The sequence below is a fragment of the Canis lupus genome, chromosome 29 (assembly GCF_048164855.1).
Source record: "Canis lupus baileyi chromosome 29, mCanLup2.hap1, whole genome shotgun sequence".
Taxonomy (NCBI): domain Eukaryota; kingdom Metazoa; phylum Chordata; class Mammalia; order Carnivora; family Canidae; genus Canis; species Canis lupus.
Genome location: NC_132866.1, coordinates 37,396,469 through 37,412,310, shown reverse-complemented (window position 1 = coordinate 37,412,310; position 15,842 = coordinate 37,396,469). Strand labels below are relative to the sequence as shown.

Genomic DNA, 15,842 nt, shown 5'->3' with positions numbered 1-15,842 from the left:
AGGTTCTGATTTTTTGTGATGTCAGCTAAGAACAGTTCCTGTGAATCCCTAGAGTTCTAACAAGGCCATCAAGGTTGCTGCCTGTGGAGAAGAGATGAGAGAACAGAACAGGCAGACTCAGTGGAGGGGTGTTTTCTGCACAAGGACAAGAGCAGAGGATAAGGTCTGTGAATATCTTCATGCTGAAGGGATGAGGAAGCTCCTCCACCACTACGCATGCCCTTCAGACCACCATGTCTTTCCAGAGCCACAGAGTTAGGGATTTCTCAGGCATCATCTAGAACCACCCTAAATGCCACCTGCTAAATATCTTATACATGAATATGCCCAAGGGAGGAGAGGAAACCATTCACTGGGGGAAATGATGCTTTATTTATACTGGGGAAGATTATGCTTTCCCTTTGAATTTTCTATTACATATAAAGTATTTGTCCAAGCCCCATTCTCAGGCATTATATTCAACTAAATTTCCACTCTTAAAATAAGCTGCCCTTATGGTAGAAAAGCATCATTTGTGGAAATTGGTGGAGAAATGTGCTTTTTAAGACAAATAAACCAAACATACAAACACTACTAATGGAAGTTCAATGCTCTTGAAAAAGGGGGCTTTTAGTATTTTAGTATTAGCTTTTCTCAGCATGGGTTTCTAAACGGTCAGAGGAAAAGACTGTAACATATCGCTCACCCTAGAAATTACGTTTACTTCCAGCCCCTGTGATTCAGATTGAAGGGGGACGTCAAGAGTGGACATGGGTGCTGAGGCCAGAAGCCAGAGCTCCGAGGGCCAGGGGCAGTCTGTCCAGGTATGTGTGTGTGTGTGTGTGTGTGTGTGCACGTGTGTAATGACATAGGCTTTTGGCATTTCACGACACACTCAGAAATCAGATTTATATTGGTAACAACTTGTGTTTGCCAACTGACCTATCTGCTCCCTGCCAGGTATTTGAGGAGGAGTTCAGAGAATGCATGCATAACCCAGCAGAAAGACTTGGTCTTTTAAGCTTATGGTAGTTCAGGGATCCCTGGGTGGCGCAGCAGTTTGGCGCCTGCCTTTGGCCTGGGGCGCGATCTTGGAGACCCGGGATCGAATCCCACGTCGGGCTCCCGGTGCATGGAGCCTGCTTCTCTCTCTGCCTGTGTCTCTGCCTCTCTCTCTCTCTCTGTGACTATCATAAATAAATAAAAATTAAAAAAATTAAAAAAAAAAAAAAAAAGCTTATGGTAGTTCAGGGCAAAAGTTTATCACTGACTGTACCAGACTTTCAGTTATGGCTATGCATTTTGCATCCCTTCTTGCACATCTGTCTAATGGCAGCTTTAAGAAATCAGCCCCATTTGCTAGAGAACCGCAAACACCTGAACTCGATGTGGCTGTTGCTCTCTTTCAGGGAAAGAAACACAAAGGAAAGAATGGTGGAACTAGCTGCACTTTAACAGTTCCCATAATGTGCCTAGTCACCTACATATTGTTCAAGATAAGTCAATGACCAAGCACCTCCTAGTTCTTTGAGCACTGTCACTTCCCCAGGGGTTACCATGACAGATCTCCTTGTGGTATTTCAATCCTTACACATTGAAACTTCAAAATCAGAAACCTGATGTTTCCAACTGGGAAGTTAAAAAGAGAAAAGAAGTTTACACATTTTACGATAGATGATTTTATTCACATAATTGAAATTATTTCCTTAGTCACCTTGTTACAAAAGCAAATTAACAATGGTATGGTTTAGTAACCTTTCATAAATAGATTTTACAAATTTTAATAACTGACAGATTGCTACTTAATGCTCAGTAATACTTAATACTTGGTAACTTCAGTGTATATGCATATGAAAATAGTCTGCTAGGACCAGTAAGTATGAGTGCTTTTAAAACTCAGGAATAGACATTAGATAACTGGTCAAGGGTTAAGACCTGGAGCTTTCACCCTGCCAGGAACAAACCCACTGTGGCAACTCGCACCTGTTGAGTAGGTATCTTTTAACAATTTGAAGAGTTTATCCTTTTTTCTGCATTTAATAAGACTGTCATTAACCACATCTGAAAACCAAAAGTTTACCACAACTAGATTATTTGTAAAAGAACTTATCACAGTGTGTCTGAAAAGTGGCCTAAACTAAAGCCACGTTACAGCGTGTTTTTCCAGCTCTCTCTCTGCAGGTTTGTGTGCACACGCATACACACACATACTATGAGGCTCTGCTACATACTCATCCAAGCTACAAAAATGCCCTAATTTTACTGCTTTTGTGAAACGCCTATGAGATACAGCGTTTGGATGAGACACTGTCAGTCCTTTACAGTGCTTTAAGTCTGAAGGCCAGGCAGCGTGTTGGGAACTGACCCTCTCCCTAGAAGTTACAGTCAGAAGAGCAGCTGGGGACTTCCCGAAAGCCACCCCCACAGATGGGAGGAGTACTGAGTGTCTGTGACCACAAACAAGCAGTGAAGAATGTCAAGAAGCTTATGAGTCATGGTCAGAATCTAATAAACAGGAATGTCTCACTATAGCAGCATTAACTTACAAAGACAGAAAGAGTGGATACACGTACCTTTTCACACAAGCTCTATGAGAGCCAAAACATTGTCTTTTCCACATCAGAACTGTAATCAGAGGGTAGCAGTCCTTGGTCATTGTCAATGTTACTTCTAACATAACTAGCTGAACTGTCCTTTTTAAGCTGAGCACTAACCCCACCCACTACTCCTAATGTATGAGACGAGCCACTGCTTTCTGGCGCTGGACATGTGGTGCATGAAGGCTGGCAGCAGTGGGATTCACAGCAGCCAAGTCTCAGCTGTCAGCAATCCTTGGACTGGAGGCCACTCCACTCAAATGCCCCTTTTCTTCATACCATTCTTGTCAGGGCGCAGTGATCACTCAGTGATGGGGACAGAAGCGTCTGTGAGCCCATTCCCCTCACACCACCCACCTACATAGTAAATATGGCATCAAATCTCTCCATTGTGCTAAATTTAAAAATCATTTAAATCATGATAAAAATCAAACGTCTTCCTAAGAAAAGGCGCCATGATTAAAAAAATAAAACCAAAAATGTTCTCAAGAACTCGAATGCTGAGTTGAGGCCCATCCCGAGGTCTCCTCATCCCCTCCAGCCCTGGCTGTAGTGGGTTTTGACACCCCTACAAGGCCTTGCTGGGCTCTTGTTCTGAACAAGAACATGTTGTTTGGGCCAGATTTTATTTTTCCTGTTGCCTTTTGGTGTGTGTGCTTCGTGTTTAAATCTTGTTGCCTTGTTTGGTGGCAACCAGAAAAATAAAACAGCTCAGGTAGTGATTGAAGGACCCACATGTGTGAGGACAGAATGTGTGGTGGTCACCGATGAGCACGGACCAACACAGGGTACTACTGAGGGCCGAAGAGGAAGGAATAACTAAAGGCTGGACTCACAACTCTGGTCCAGTGGCTACGTGTGCCAGGAGGGAAAATCACCAGCCAGTGTGAGGTGCACAAAGGAGGGGCCGGCAGACTTTCCATTCTCGGCATGTTTCTTCCCCTTGTGAGTCCATTACCTTTCACAAAGAAATGTTAACTATCAAATGCGTCCATTAATTGTGCCGCTGAGGGTGAAACCATCCAGTTAGCATATACACTATCATTTGCATATCTTGGACACACAGAGTTAGTGCCATCAGCTCTCGTGAGTGGTACAGGACTCTCTTCAGGCCAGTTCGGGTCTGACATGCCTAAAAATGAAAACAGATAATTTGTTCTGCACTGAAGAACCAAAACTTCATGTGCAGACAGTAAGGCCTTGGCAAAACTCCCTTTGAGGTTCAAACCAAACTTTCTGGTTTCTGTGCCAATTACATGAATGGTTTCCTGCTTCAGGTTTCCAAAACACTGTTATATTTTGGGGGAAAGATCATGTGCTCTCTTGGTAACCAGAACTTAACAAGAACTACCAATTTTGACTTTTATGAGATTCAAACTTCCAAATCTAAGTATTTGTTGACCCGTTTAAGTCTTTTTCTAAGATAGCATAAAGCATTGCTGAATTAAAGGGCATACTGAAGTGGGAAGCTTTTAAAAAAAAGTTCTCTAACATAAGAAGCCTACTTGTCTTCCATCCAAGCCCACCATGGAGGAGAGAATCTTCCAAATCAAGGGTACACGCGGGCGAGCCCCATAGCGTCGACAGGACAAATGGCATGTAGCGCTAGACCCAAAGCCAGCAAGGAAATCAGTGATTCAGGAGGCATGCAAAAGGAACAATCTCAGCTGAAAAATGCTTGAAACTCCAAGATTTTAAAACAATCAATGATCAAGTTAGGAAACAGAAAATTTTTTAAGTGTTTAATCAAAGACAAAAGAAGGAGTTTTGGCAAGAACCGTATTTACTGTCCATTGCAAGACCACAGCACCACAGACTATGTTCTTTCAAAAGCATTTGCTCCAGCTTTTAGCACTGACTTCATAAACGACAACTGTCATGACAGTGTGTAATGCAAAGGATGTGAAAACAGCAGCCTGTATGTGTCTTCCCTAATGGGGGGCATGTGGGCGGGACCAGGCCAGGCCAGCCCACACTCCCTAGTACCAAGTGGCCTCTGGGAGCCACCTGACCACCCAGCTGGGGTCTGGGAGTGACCACAGGCTGTGCCTTCAGTGCAGGCAGAGTGGTCCTGGCTCCTCCTGTCTAAATTAAATGCCTCTTCAGATTGGGTAAATTTATCCAGTAGTTAAATTAGAAGTATTATGACTTGATACATACCCACCCCAGAAATGATTTATCATTTTCTCAATATCCCCTGAGAGTTCCACCCAGCTCTCTTTCTTCTCTATAATAGTAAGTTGCCGGGCAGTGTGGTAATTATACTTATTTTCACATCCTTTTAAAAAAACAGTTTCAAAAATGCCTGAACGTAAACGGATGGAAAGTCAGACATTTACAAATAAAGAGGTTCAGAGAGAGCTTTGGTTTCATTCAGACCAGAAACACTATTAAAAAGCATTACAGAGAGTAAGGATAGTGCAGAGAGGCACAACGTTGCTAGAATCTAGTAAATGCATGTGAAATTCTACCATAGAGTTTGTTTTCAATCCACGTGGAGGGAAGGGTTCGAGGGAGGGGAGCATTATTACAGTCCACCAGAGGTGTCTCCTCCTCCGAGAGGCCATCGTCATAAAGCAGGGAGTCAGATGGGGTGGACGCCGCCAGGTCCAAGTAGTCCTGGAAGAGACAGATGGCTGTTCACCCTGGTGTAGGCCACAACTGGACTCGCCCCTTGCCCCTCCCCACCCAAAGGCAGAAGCCCTGGCTGAGTCCTACCCCATGCTGGCCTACTGGCCTCTCCCGGAGACTTGAAACCTTCACCAGACAGCCCCTCTCCCAGCCTCTGCTTCACTGGTGCTGTTCCACAGCCCTTGTCGCTTCCCCTAGAAATTCACCTTTTTGCGGGGAGAAATGTGCTCCTTCATTGTTCAAGTCCTGTCTCTGCAGCATGGTGGTATACCACACCCAGCACCAGGGACCTAGCCTGTTTACCAAACCCAAGGCTCTGGGACAGCTCACTCTAGCATTACTCATGTGGGAGTGTCAAAAAGCGTCTCCAACTTGCTGGACACTTTTCAGCTTTCCTCTGAGGACCCCTATCTTCTAGAACATCAGGGCTCAGAAATCTGAAGTCATTGATGCAGGTTTTGCATAGGATACTGCTATACACTTCAGCTTCAATGCAGGATTTCCCAGGGCCTGCCACTGCTGCTGCCCTGGTTAAATGTGTAAAGAACGATTCTAGCATTTTCCTGGCTGTTTTCTCAGCTCTGTTCTAGGAAGGCTGGCTCTCTTGGCATCACCTATTACTTTTATTTAAGGCAACCCTATATTCACAGGATTTGGAGGCTCGGCCCAAACAGTGGTACACTGGTGTTAGGTTTTATTACAAGCACCTTACACTATGCGTCTTTGTTATTGTGTATGAAGCAATGCCAACTTTTAGTAAATGTGTCAATGCAAAGATGAAACCCTGAAAGCAAGACTTGTGCCTGTCTTGTTTGCTTGTATCCCCAGCATCTGAGACAGAATATGTTACATAGCAGTTGCTCAATAAGTATAAGTTGAAAGTTGTTGGCTTTCTTATTTACCTACAGAGTTGTAACCTGGAGCACACAGGCTAAATCTGGATTCCCAGATATGCTTTACTTGGAGCAGACTGAGCTTTTGGAAATTTAAACTAGTTATTAACATTAGAGACTGGGAATCTTAACACAAATATCCTTTAAAATTTAGAGGACCTGACACTCTGGCTCTCATATTCCTACAGATTACATGTGGCTATGCTGAGGGGTCCTTCAGACGTGCTCCTCTGTTTTTGCCATGGTCCCAACTACTCCCTAGCCACTTCCAACCCCTACTTCAACTTCCACTCTTTCATGTTCCGTTACTAAAAATTATTTTGACTTTGGAATATTTGCCTCCCACATCTGTCTGCAGAGAGTTCTAAGTATAAAGGGAAGAACCTTGGTTTCTTTATGATTTGAGAGGGGGCCTGGCTCAAGGAGTAAGGGTTTGGTTGCAGGCTGCCCTCAGGAGGCAGCATGACAGTCTCCCTTTGCATGGCCTTGCTCTGCCCCTGCACTGGGACCTCCATAGAACTGAGGTGAGGCTGGAGTCCCCCACTGCTGTGTTCAGCGTGCAGGTGGCCAACACAAGGAACTGGCTCCAGGTACTCACTCTGTTCTTAACCATCATCTTCTCTAGGTCTTTGCTGATGTCAGCAAACACTGGCCTCTTGTCTGGTTCCTGCTTCCAACACTGCAGCATTAGACCATACCTGGCGGGAAGCACAGATGGGCAGTTATGACCTTGCAAGGATTGCCCAATCACAGCCACCACACTCAGCACAGTGCCTTCAGCCCAGAAGGCTCTGTTCTCAAACTCAAAGCCATTTCTGCATCACTGACATCCTTCTCTGAGTTGGGCCAGCATCTACGGGGTCACTAGGCCCACTCAGGGTGCCTGGTGTTGTGGTCCAGCATCTTCTGAGTCTCCTTTCCCTTGAGAGAGATTTGTTTTCAATTCCTTTTCAGACGTATTAGAAAACAGCTAACAGGATGCCAAGCCTACTATGGTGGCTGAGGGAGCAATGCCAGTCCTTCAAACACTTATGAAATATTAAGTGGTTGTAGAAAAAACAAGCAAAATATCTGCCAATCACCTGTCTTGTACCTGCCTCACTTCCTCATTTCTCTGGGTCTATGGCATGGCTGCAGGGGCCCCAGGGCTGCTATGTGGGTGTGCGCTGGGCCAGCTGCCTGCCAGCCCAGGCCACCCAGAGAGATGGCACCTGCACTCCCTCATTTAGCCCTGAGCCAGGGTAGTCAGCACACAACAGATTTTGTGGAATGAATGGACCAGTGTGTTTCTGCCTATGATGGTCCCTTTCTCATGTGTTCTCAGCCTGTCCTCTGAGAATTGTCTGCTGGAACCACCATATGTGAAGACTCTGGGGCTCCTGGGCTGTGGTGCAGGGTCCTTATGTCTGCTACCTCCTGACCTCTGTGCTTCCATGTGGGGACTCCCCAACATGCACCTGTCGGCTCATTCTGAATTACCTGCTCCTCCCCAAGTATCCTGCAGGGACAGGCCTTGGGTTTCATCTGCTCCCTGGGTCTGAGGCACCCTTTCATCCTTCCCAATTGCCACTCATCCAAGTCTCCCCCACACCCTCAGGAAGCACACTCAGTCCCCAATGGAATCAGGGTCCCCAGCATCTGTTGTGGTGCCTAGTGGTGGCTCTCTGACTTCTGGCATGCTCTGCCCTGTTACTATCTACCACCTGCTTCACCCTGGGCTTGCATCCAGGGCTGCTCAGGAGCAGGGAGGGAATGAGTATATTGTCTGTGTCTGAGGGAGGCTGGGCTAAAGCAAAGCCTGCTCACATCTCCTCGCTGCAGTTGTCAGGCCTCTCCATCCGGTAGCCTGTCTTCAGAAGGTTGAAGAGCCGCTCTGGAGGAATCCCAGGGTAGGGGTTGCCCCCCAGAGTCACAATCTCCCACAGCAGGACACCGAAGGACCACCTAAGGGGAGTGAGACAACCAGTGAGTGGCTGTCCTGGGCCAGCGGTGTCCTCCCCTCAGCAGACGATATGTCCATCCTCCCAGCAGCTGTTCACCCCACCAGCCCTCAGTGCAAAGAGCCATCTGGGGCCTGACTTCATGGATGGATGTAGAATGGAGGTGGGGGTAAGCTATCTGCCTGCCCAGCTCTCACCCCTGCAGTGCTGCAGCCCAAGAGGGCCACTGCCCAAGCTCAGACCCCACACCCACGAGGGGTACTTGGCTGGCCCTGTGGAGATGCACCGAAGCATCAGAGACAGCACAAAGCAGCTGAGCAAGTGCAGCAAGGTGCAAGGCGGGGACCTAGGTCACGGGGATCTAGGCCATGAGACCCAGGGCTGCTTGCACCAATTCTTTCACCTTTCCTGTGGGCTTGGAAATTTTCATGAAATCTTAGAAGAAAAAAGGCCCTGACATAGAAAAATATTTAACTGTGAAGTGCGAACCACATTACAAAATAGCATTGTCACATGAGCCCACTTACAGCAACAGACAGCATACACCTGCACATAAGGAGAACACTAGAAAGCCCATGTAGGCCAGGAGCTACAGGAGCTACTTAGAGGCAGTGGGATCCAAGTGACTTCCAGTGTCTTCATTACCCTGTTCTCTGCATTTTCCAACATTTTACATACTCTCAACATAGCTGTTTTGAACTGTTCAGGAGCTGCCTTTCCTCAGCCCACATTATTCAAGACATGCACATTTGTTGATGGCAGCATACTGAGTAACAAGTCTGTTGTGTTTTTGAAAGTTATCTGGTCTTATGATTGGACCTGGAAGGCCAACTTTTAGTTCTCATTTTTTGAGCAGTTTGGGACTCACTCAAGGCCACGCTCCTTGTGGGTGGGGACCATTCTGCTCCCAGGGGAACTTGCCTGAGCCCAGCCCACACTCAGGTCCACAGCCGGGGAACTGCTTGGCTGGGCCTGGGTGGCATGAAGATGCCCAAAGAGGAGAGGGAGGGGCTGCAAAGGGGAGCAGTGAGCGGAACTTGCAGTTACCTGCTCATGGCTCTCATGCACTCCACTGCAACTCTCAGAACCACTGCACAGGTCCCTGCCATTTGCTGAATGAATATACGAAGCTCCCTCAGCTTGCAGGGAGGGGCAGCAGTCATTGCAGATGGTTGGTATGAGCCAACAGGCACTGGTGTCCCAGCCACGCTGCCCAGATAGGCATTGTGGCATATTATACATGTAACCTTGACCCCAGAAAGGCAACACCCACACTTACACATCACTTTGGGTGGTATAGATATGATCGAAAAGAGATTCAATTGCCATCCACTTGACTGGAATCCGACCCTATAAAGGGAATGAGGAAAGGCATTAACATCACTCTGACAACACCCTGGGAACCAGGGGTTAGGGGTGTGGAGGAGGGTGAGGTCATGTCCCAGGCACTCCCGGCTCTGGAAGGATGCTATGTAACGACATGCAGAGTGCTCCCAGATACAGAATTGACAGCAAGTTCCAGAGGGTCTGGAACTCTAATCTGGCATGGCTGAGACACTGGAGGGAGTCAGCTGGCCTGCCCACAGGTACACAGGGCGTGCTTGTCATGCACCACATCCCTGCTGAGAAGAAACCCAAGGAATCATGACTGGCTCACACCAGCCAGGTCCCTTCCCTACAGCCAGGTCCAGAGGGTTCTGGGTGCCCAGGGTGGTGAAGCCCAATGTGTGGGCAAACAACACCATCCAGCAAGATCTCCCGATTTCTGAGGGTGAATGAGTTTGGGATACCAACTTCCAGCACTTCCATCTTGGGGACTTTTGATGAAAACCAACACGCTAAAGGCTTTTCTGAGACACCCCGAGGGAAGAAATCTGTTTCCATGCTTTGGGGCTGCTTCTTTCCCCATCATTTTATCCCAAAGCCCTGTGAGCATCATCTGAGACAGTGTCCCCACTGGAGAGGTGCTGGGGTCAGACCTAACAAGGCTTCCCATGCAACTTGACAAATAGCTTTTCAGTAGGTTAAGTCTTAGGACACAAGTCAGCCAAAAATGCATGTGTTGGATTTTAATGCAACTTTTCCTATAATTTCTTTTTCCTTAAAGCATTTTTTTAGGATTTACATCCTTAATGAAGGGTGATTTTCTGGGAGCATGTGTTCATAACAACACTGCCTGCTGCCTGCACTCTCTAGGGGCCCTTGTGCTTGGATGCCGGTACTTCTCTGCTCCATGACACAGGTCATTCTTGGAGGACCAGTGCATCAATAGAAAGCCTCTGTCCACAGCTCTGCACGGGGCAGAAAGGAGGCTTCTCCACTTCCCCTTTAGTAGTTCTGAGATATGCTGTCATAACGGAAGCCCCAGAAGAAACGAAACCTCATCCTCACAGCCTGTGGCAACACAGGGCTTCTCCTGACCCATTAGAGCAGATCTGAAATGTATGCAGCCACTTTTTAATTTTTTTCTCTTTTTTTATTTTTGTGCAGTTTCGTTCTGAAGGCCAGGCAGCTGTGACTCTCGAACAGCCCTGTGAGTGGCCCTGTCTCATCTGTCACAAGAAGGCTGCAGGGGAAGGTCTGAGAGGGCAGTGGAATCACGAGCGTTAGGAGGAATGCCACAGGGAGCTGGACAACACAGCGAAGCAGACTTCCTCAGAAGAGTCCCCAACCACCTATTTCAGAGGTTCGGAAAAAGCTGTCTGAGAACCTATGCTGTGTCTCTGGACTCCATCTCAGGGCCTCCCCGTGAACCTTCCAAACTCACCCAGCCAGAGGTTCCCAGGCCCCCATCCCAGGGGAACCACTACCTGTAAAGCAGTTCATTCCTCCCTGCCCAGAATGACTGCCACACTCAGGTATGTTGACTTCAGTCTCCTTTGAGTGAAGAGCTGAAGTTACAGAGAGGAAACAAGGGACCTTTCATCTTGTGGAAGCGAGAGGAACAACTGTGGAGGAACTGTCATTTCCGCAGGAAATGTTCCGCAGGAACAAGTCACCGCTAGTGACTTTCCAGTGTTGGTGGTTAAAAGCAAGAGAAGCCCGGGGGCCCAGCTCCCTAGCAGGCCCTCTGAAAGCGTGGGTATGGCTCTTAGGAAGAGAAGAAACAGACCCGGGGGAGAGGGGAGGTCCTGAACTGGCTCTCTGGGAAACCAGGAATCAGGGAAGGGTTTGAAGATGAGGATAGAAGTTCATAATCTAAAACTCTGCTCTCTCCTCCCCAGTGTTCTAGGGGCTCTGCCCCTACCCACTGCAGGAACCCTGCCCCCTGCCCTCCACCCTGCTAGGGGAGCCCTGGGCCCTCCCTTGCCCCCACAAGGACCTGGTACCTTGCTCCTCTTCACGTAGGAATCCTCCTCATAAACATCTCGGGAGAGGCCAAAATCTGAAATCTTCATCTTCCGCCCCTCAGCCACCAGGACGTTTCTGGCGGCCAAGTCCCGATGGACAAGCTGCAGGGAAGACAACAGACAGGGACCCCTCAGGCCCGGGTCCCCATCGCTGGCAGTGGGGAGCCGGGGCTGGCATGGCACACACCTTCATCTCTGCCAGGTACCGCATCCCCCGAGAGATCTGCCAGGCGAAGGAGATGAGGTCGCCCATGGTCAGCGCCCGCTCCTCGGGGTTGTCCAGGTAGCTGGAGCTTCGGCTGCCTCCACTGCCCACGTAGCCTGGACCCGCCTTGCGGCTTTCTCGGAGGAAGCCCCGCAGTGAGCCATACTTGGCATACTCCACAATGAGGAAGAGTGGCCCTGGGGGCAGAGAAAGGGGGCTGTGAGAAGTCCGGCCAGCTCTAGGAGCATGGGAGGAGGCTGCAGGGTCCCCAGGCAGGCTCTGCATCCTACCAATAAGTGGGCAGAAGGACACAGCCATGCCAGTGGCCTGGGTGCCAATGCAGCATGAGTCCATGTGTCAGTGTCTGCTCACTGTGTGGCTTGCTCTCCTCAGGCTGCCCATGCCACAGTGGGCTCCCTGGGCTGCTGAGTGCAACCTTCTGGAGTGCCACTGTGCTCAGCATTCCCCTGAAAGGCACACTCCTGCTGCTAGGATGTCATGTCTTTCTACGCCCTTTGCCTCGCTGCAGCACAGGCTAGGGATGGCTGACAGAGGATCTGAAGCCTCACATGGCACGTGTTCCCTGTTCTCAACAGGGCTTTGGCTGCCATCTTGTCCCAGGCCCAGCCTCAAGTCCTGCTGGTGCCAACCAGCATCTTTTCTGCCCTCTCCCTGGTGCACAATGCCCTCTCGTACCTGCAACACACACATCTGTGCACAGGAGCACACACACACGGAGAAGCCCTTAAGTGGCACAGACCAGGCCAATCTCCTGTGTCCTTAGGTGAGAAATGGTGATGATGCCTCCATCATGCGGGGCTGGGGCTGGGGTTACTTGGGGGTCATGGTATGCCTAGTCCCCAGTAGGTACCCAGGATACACCATCTGTTTCTAGAGCTCTCTGCTCTGGGGCTCCACCTGGAACATGGTGTTGACAAAGCAGGATGTCACCAGAGACCTCTGAGCAGCTGCAGCAGCTTAGGGAACACCTAGGCCTCGGAGTAGAGGCCTCATGCGAGCAGTCCTGCAGCAGCCCCTCCTGGTCCTCTCACCAACATACAGGAGGATGCACACAACTTTGGTGGGGGCCGGAGCAACCGAGGACAAGGGAGGAGAAGGAGGAAGAATGAAGCAGCCCAGAACCCTTAGCCTCCCCTGGGCAGCTGCCTGTCCCTTGGCCGGCCTTACCATCCTGGCTGCAGGCTCCGTACAGCTTGATGACATGCGGGTGATTGACCTGCTTCAGGAGATTGAATTCTGATAGCAGATCCCGCAGCTCGCTTGGGGAAGCATTCTCTGAAATGCACATAAACACAGCGAGTTGCCAACAAATCCCTTCTGGAAGCCCCTTCTTGTGACCATCCCTGGGTCACCTGATCCACATCATAGGTCTGCACAGACCCTGGTTATCTCCTTCCCAGACAGCCTACTTGGTTTTAGACCAGGCCCCCAAGGACCCTGCTGCCTGGGGCTCTTGGCCTTAGGATGGTCAACAGTAGCCTCAAATGCCTCCAGCGAATAATAACTCTGAGGAGCAAACTTCCACATCAGCCAGGTCTTTCTATGGAAACCTTCCCAGGACCGGCTGTGTGTATAAGTGGTAATATTTCCTTGCAATTGTCATCTTTCAAGGACAGTGGTACACAGACATTGTCCTCATAAATCCTTCTGGGAAGGTAAGAGGACTGTTTCATGTCCTATAACAGCTGTTGACCAAGCACTCAACAGGAGGTGAGGCCTTGGATACAGTTGGAGATTATGGGACTTCACAGAGGTGGCCTCTGCCATGTGCACACGTGCATCCTGAGGGTAAGCAGAGTTGTGCTTGGGCTCCCACGAGGAGCTGAAGCCTAAGGGGAGGGATGTGGGGTCAGAAGCCTTGGCTAAGCAGGCCTCCTGGGGCAGCTGCCTCACAGCTCACTGCCAAGCTATACCACATCGCCACCTCTGGCCACACACTTGTCTGGAAGTGAGAGGACAGCTGGGAGAGAGGGTGCTGGGCCCCATATATGGTGGCCTGGGGCTGGTCTCAGTGTGCCCCTTAGTGTTTGGGGCTTCAGGGGGGAGCACAGAAAGACACAGTCTGAGGCCTAGGTAAGGATTCAAGCACCTTGCACAGTGTAGCCCTGAGTGCTGCACTAGAATTCTCATGTGCACCTGCCGACTTGTACCCGCTGCAAGGCCACTGGGCCCTTGGTCCATGTGAGCCAGACTCCTGGCATGCCAGAGGGCCGTCCACCCAGTCTCTTCTCAGAAACACCAGTGAGTGTGTGTGTATATGGGTGAGTATGTACCCATTTAGAGCCAGACTTGTGGCACGGCCGGTCTCAGAGGCAGGGCACATCCACTGGGGGCCACTGGGGATTGGGCCAGGTAGGGCCCCAAGAGACAGGGGCCAAGCCTTACAGGTGGCTTCTTCACCAGGACCACAGGGGCACCTGGTTGAAAGGGATGAATGGGGCAGATTGGGATGGAAGAGCTGTCAGTTCAAAACCAAAAGGCTTTTTAATTTTTAAAAAATTCAGATCTTTACCCAACATTGGTGCAGAAACAGCACCATTCTAAAACCTTCCCAGTGATGAAAAGTTCTCTTGCCTTGTTTCTCCAGGGGACTACCCTGGCCCTTGTTATCTGTGATGGTGCATGGGGGCATCTCCAGAATGCAGCCACTCAAGAATAGCAATGGGGGTGGGCTCTTTAGAGGGCCCTAGGCTGGTTGCCACACCCTGGTTGTCAGGGTGGCTCCAGAGCCACCTGTACATACTGCCTGGACAGGTACCTTTCAGCATCTTCACAGCAACGGTCGTGTATCCTGCTTTGCCTTTTAGCCGGAAAGCTGTTGCCTTAACCACTTTTCCAAATTCACCTTCTCCCAGAGTTTTTCCAAGAACTAAGTTCTTCCGAGGGAATTCCCACTTAGGATCCTCCTATGTGGGGTTGGAGGAAAGGGAAGAAGAGGAGAAGGGAGAAAGTTGGTGAGGGTAAGAGGAAAAGAAGAAGACAAGGCTCATAAATGAGTCTCCAATGGACAAGCTCTGGTGTGCAAACTGCCACCTGGACTAGTGGGCAATGGTTATCTACCTGCACTGAGAGTGGGACCCCACAGTTGGGCAGGACCTGTACCTTATGGAAAGATAAACGTTGCCACAGAATGGCCTGGACTCTGGATGCCTGGATCCTTGCTTGTCCCCAGTCTACCGAACATGCCCTTGGCCATCTCGGGCTCATGTCCTTGTTTCTCAAACAAGGAGTTTAGGGCTTACTAAGGATGTAGAGGGTGTTCACATAGGAGTGTGGCGTCTTTCCTGGGAGATGAGCCCAACCTTCCCGGTACTGTCCACAAGCCACTGATGTCCTACAGACTAGGCCCCAATCTGTCCTCTCCAGAGATTCCTAGGACCCTGTTGGCATTAGCAGCCTATGCTGCCTCCCAGAACAGGACCCCTAACTATGGATGGAAGTGTCCTTTTCTGTGTGGTGCCCCAGAAAAGATATCACTAGGGGGGTTGGAAGCCTCCATCCTGACATGTGGAAGAGGCTATTCCTCTCATGGGACTGGCCATTTCCTTGAACCTGCATCCACCTGCTACCATGCTCCCCTCTACCCATCTTGCCTTCCCACTAAAATCTCACTCAAGACTACTGTGGGGGGGTGCCTGGGTGGCTCATTCAGTTGGGCATCAGTCAGTTGAGCCTTTGGCTCAGGTTATGATCCCAGGGTCCTGGGATCCAGCCCTGCATCAGAGACTGCTCAGCAGGGACCCTGCCTCTCCCTTTCCCTGCCACTCTGCTTACTTGTTTGTGTGTGTGCACAATCTGTCAAATAAATAAATAAAATCTTACAAAAAAAAAAAAAAAAAGGAAAGATTACTCTGGGACATCTTCCCAGACCCCAGCCTGGCCCCAAATCTTTGAACTCTGACCAGGGAGGCTGAAACCTCCCTTCATGTGCCAGCAGTGGGCATCTATTGCCCCAACTCTCCCTGCAGCTGGAGGTGGGTGTGGCCTGGGGGTGCTGCTATGATGAACCCTGCCAGACTCGCCTGACCCCCACAGATGACACCATTGGGTCCTCCGGCCCTGCCAAGCAGAGCCATGCTTTCCAACACCCAAGTATAGCTGTGTTTGCCCCTGTGGGCAGAGGTGACCTCCTTTCAGCACCGTATCTAGGGCTCCTGCTGGCCAGCTCCTGGGCATCCTGGTGTTGTCTCGGGTTCTGCAAGAACCCACAGTCAGGGGTGGAGTCG

At 49.7% G+C, this 15,842-nt stretch overlaps 1 protein-coding gene and 1 long non-coding RNA gene across 12 annotated transcripts in view; one reads left to right on the top strand and one right to left on the bottom strand.

Annotated features, from left to right (window-relative positions):
* The first annotated feature begins 23 nt into the window (after nucleotides 1-23).
* On the top strand, nucleotides 24-14,750 carry LOC140621181 (uncharacterized). 9 transcript variants are annotated; one of them, XR_012020921.1, is made up of 6 exons: nucleotides 24-163; nucleotides 710-803; nucleotides 10,531-11,122; nucleotides 11,453-11,592; nucleotides 12,192-12,379; nucleotides 12,491-13,292. It is a non-coding gene; the product is annotated as an uncharacterized lncRNA (long non-coding RNA). The 9 variants fall into 9 exon arrangements; XR_012020919.1 differs by having other exon boundaries at nucleotides 11,389-11,592; XR_012020926.1 differs by having other exon boundaries at nucleotides 10,531-10,726; nucleotides 12,491-13,290.
* RET (ret proto-oncogene) overlaps nucleotides 1,635-15,842 on the bottom strand; it is a 51,210-nt gene continuing 37,002 nt past the window's right edge. For all 3 annotated transcript variants that reach the window (XM_072806188.1, XM_072806189.1, XM_072806187.1), the window contains exons 12-20: nucleotides 14,375-14,522; nucleotides 12,784-12,891; nucleotides 11,578-11,792; nucleotides 11,370-11,492; nucleotides 9,320-9,390; nucleotides 7,907-8,044; nucleotides 6,699-6,798; nucleotides 5,048-5,195; nucleotides 1,635-3,708 (exon numbers count right to left, since the gene is read on the bottom strand). In XM_072806188.1, coding sequence (XP_072662289.1) covers nucleotides 3,551-3,708; nucleotides 5,048-5,195; nucleotides 6,699-6,798; nucleotides 7,907-8,044; nucleotides 9,320-9,390; nucleotides 11,370-11,492; nucleotides 11,578-11,792; nucleotides 12,784-12,891; nucleotides 14,375-14,522 — 1,209 coding nt within the window. In that variant the 3' untranslated portion in view covers nucleotides 1,635-3,550. The remainder of the gene's footprint in view (nucleotides 3,709-5,047; nucleotides 5,196-6,698; nucleotides 6,799-7,906; nucleotides 8,045-9,319; nucleotides 9,391-11,369; nucleotides 11,493-11,577; nucleotides 11,793-12,783; nucleotides 12,892-14,374; nucleotides 14,523-15,842) is intronic.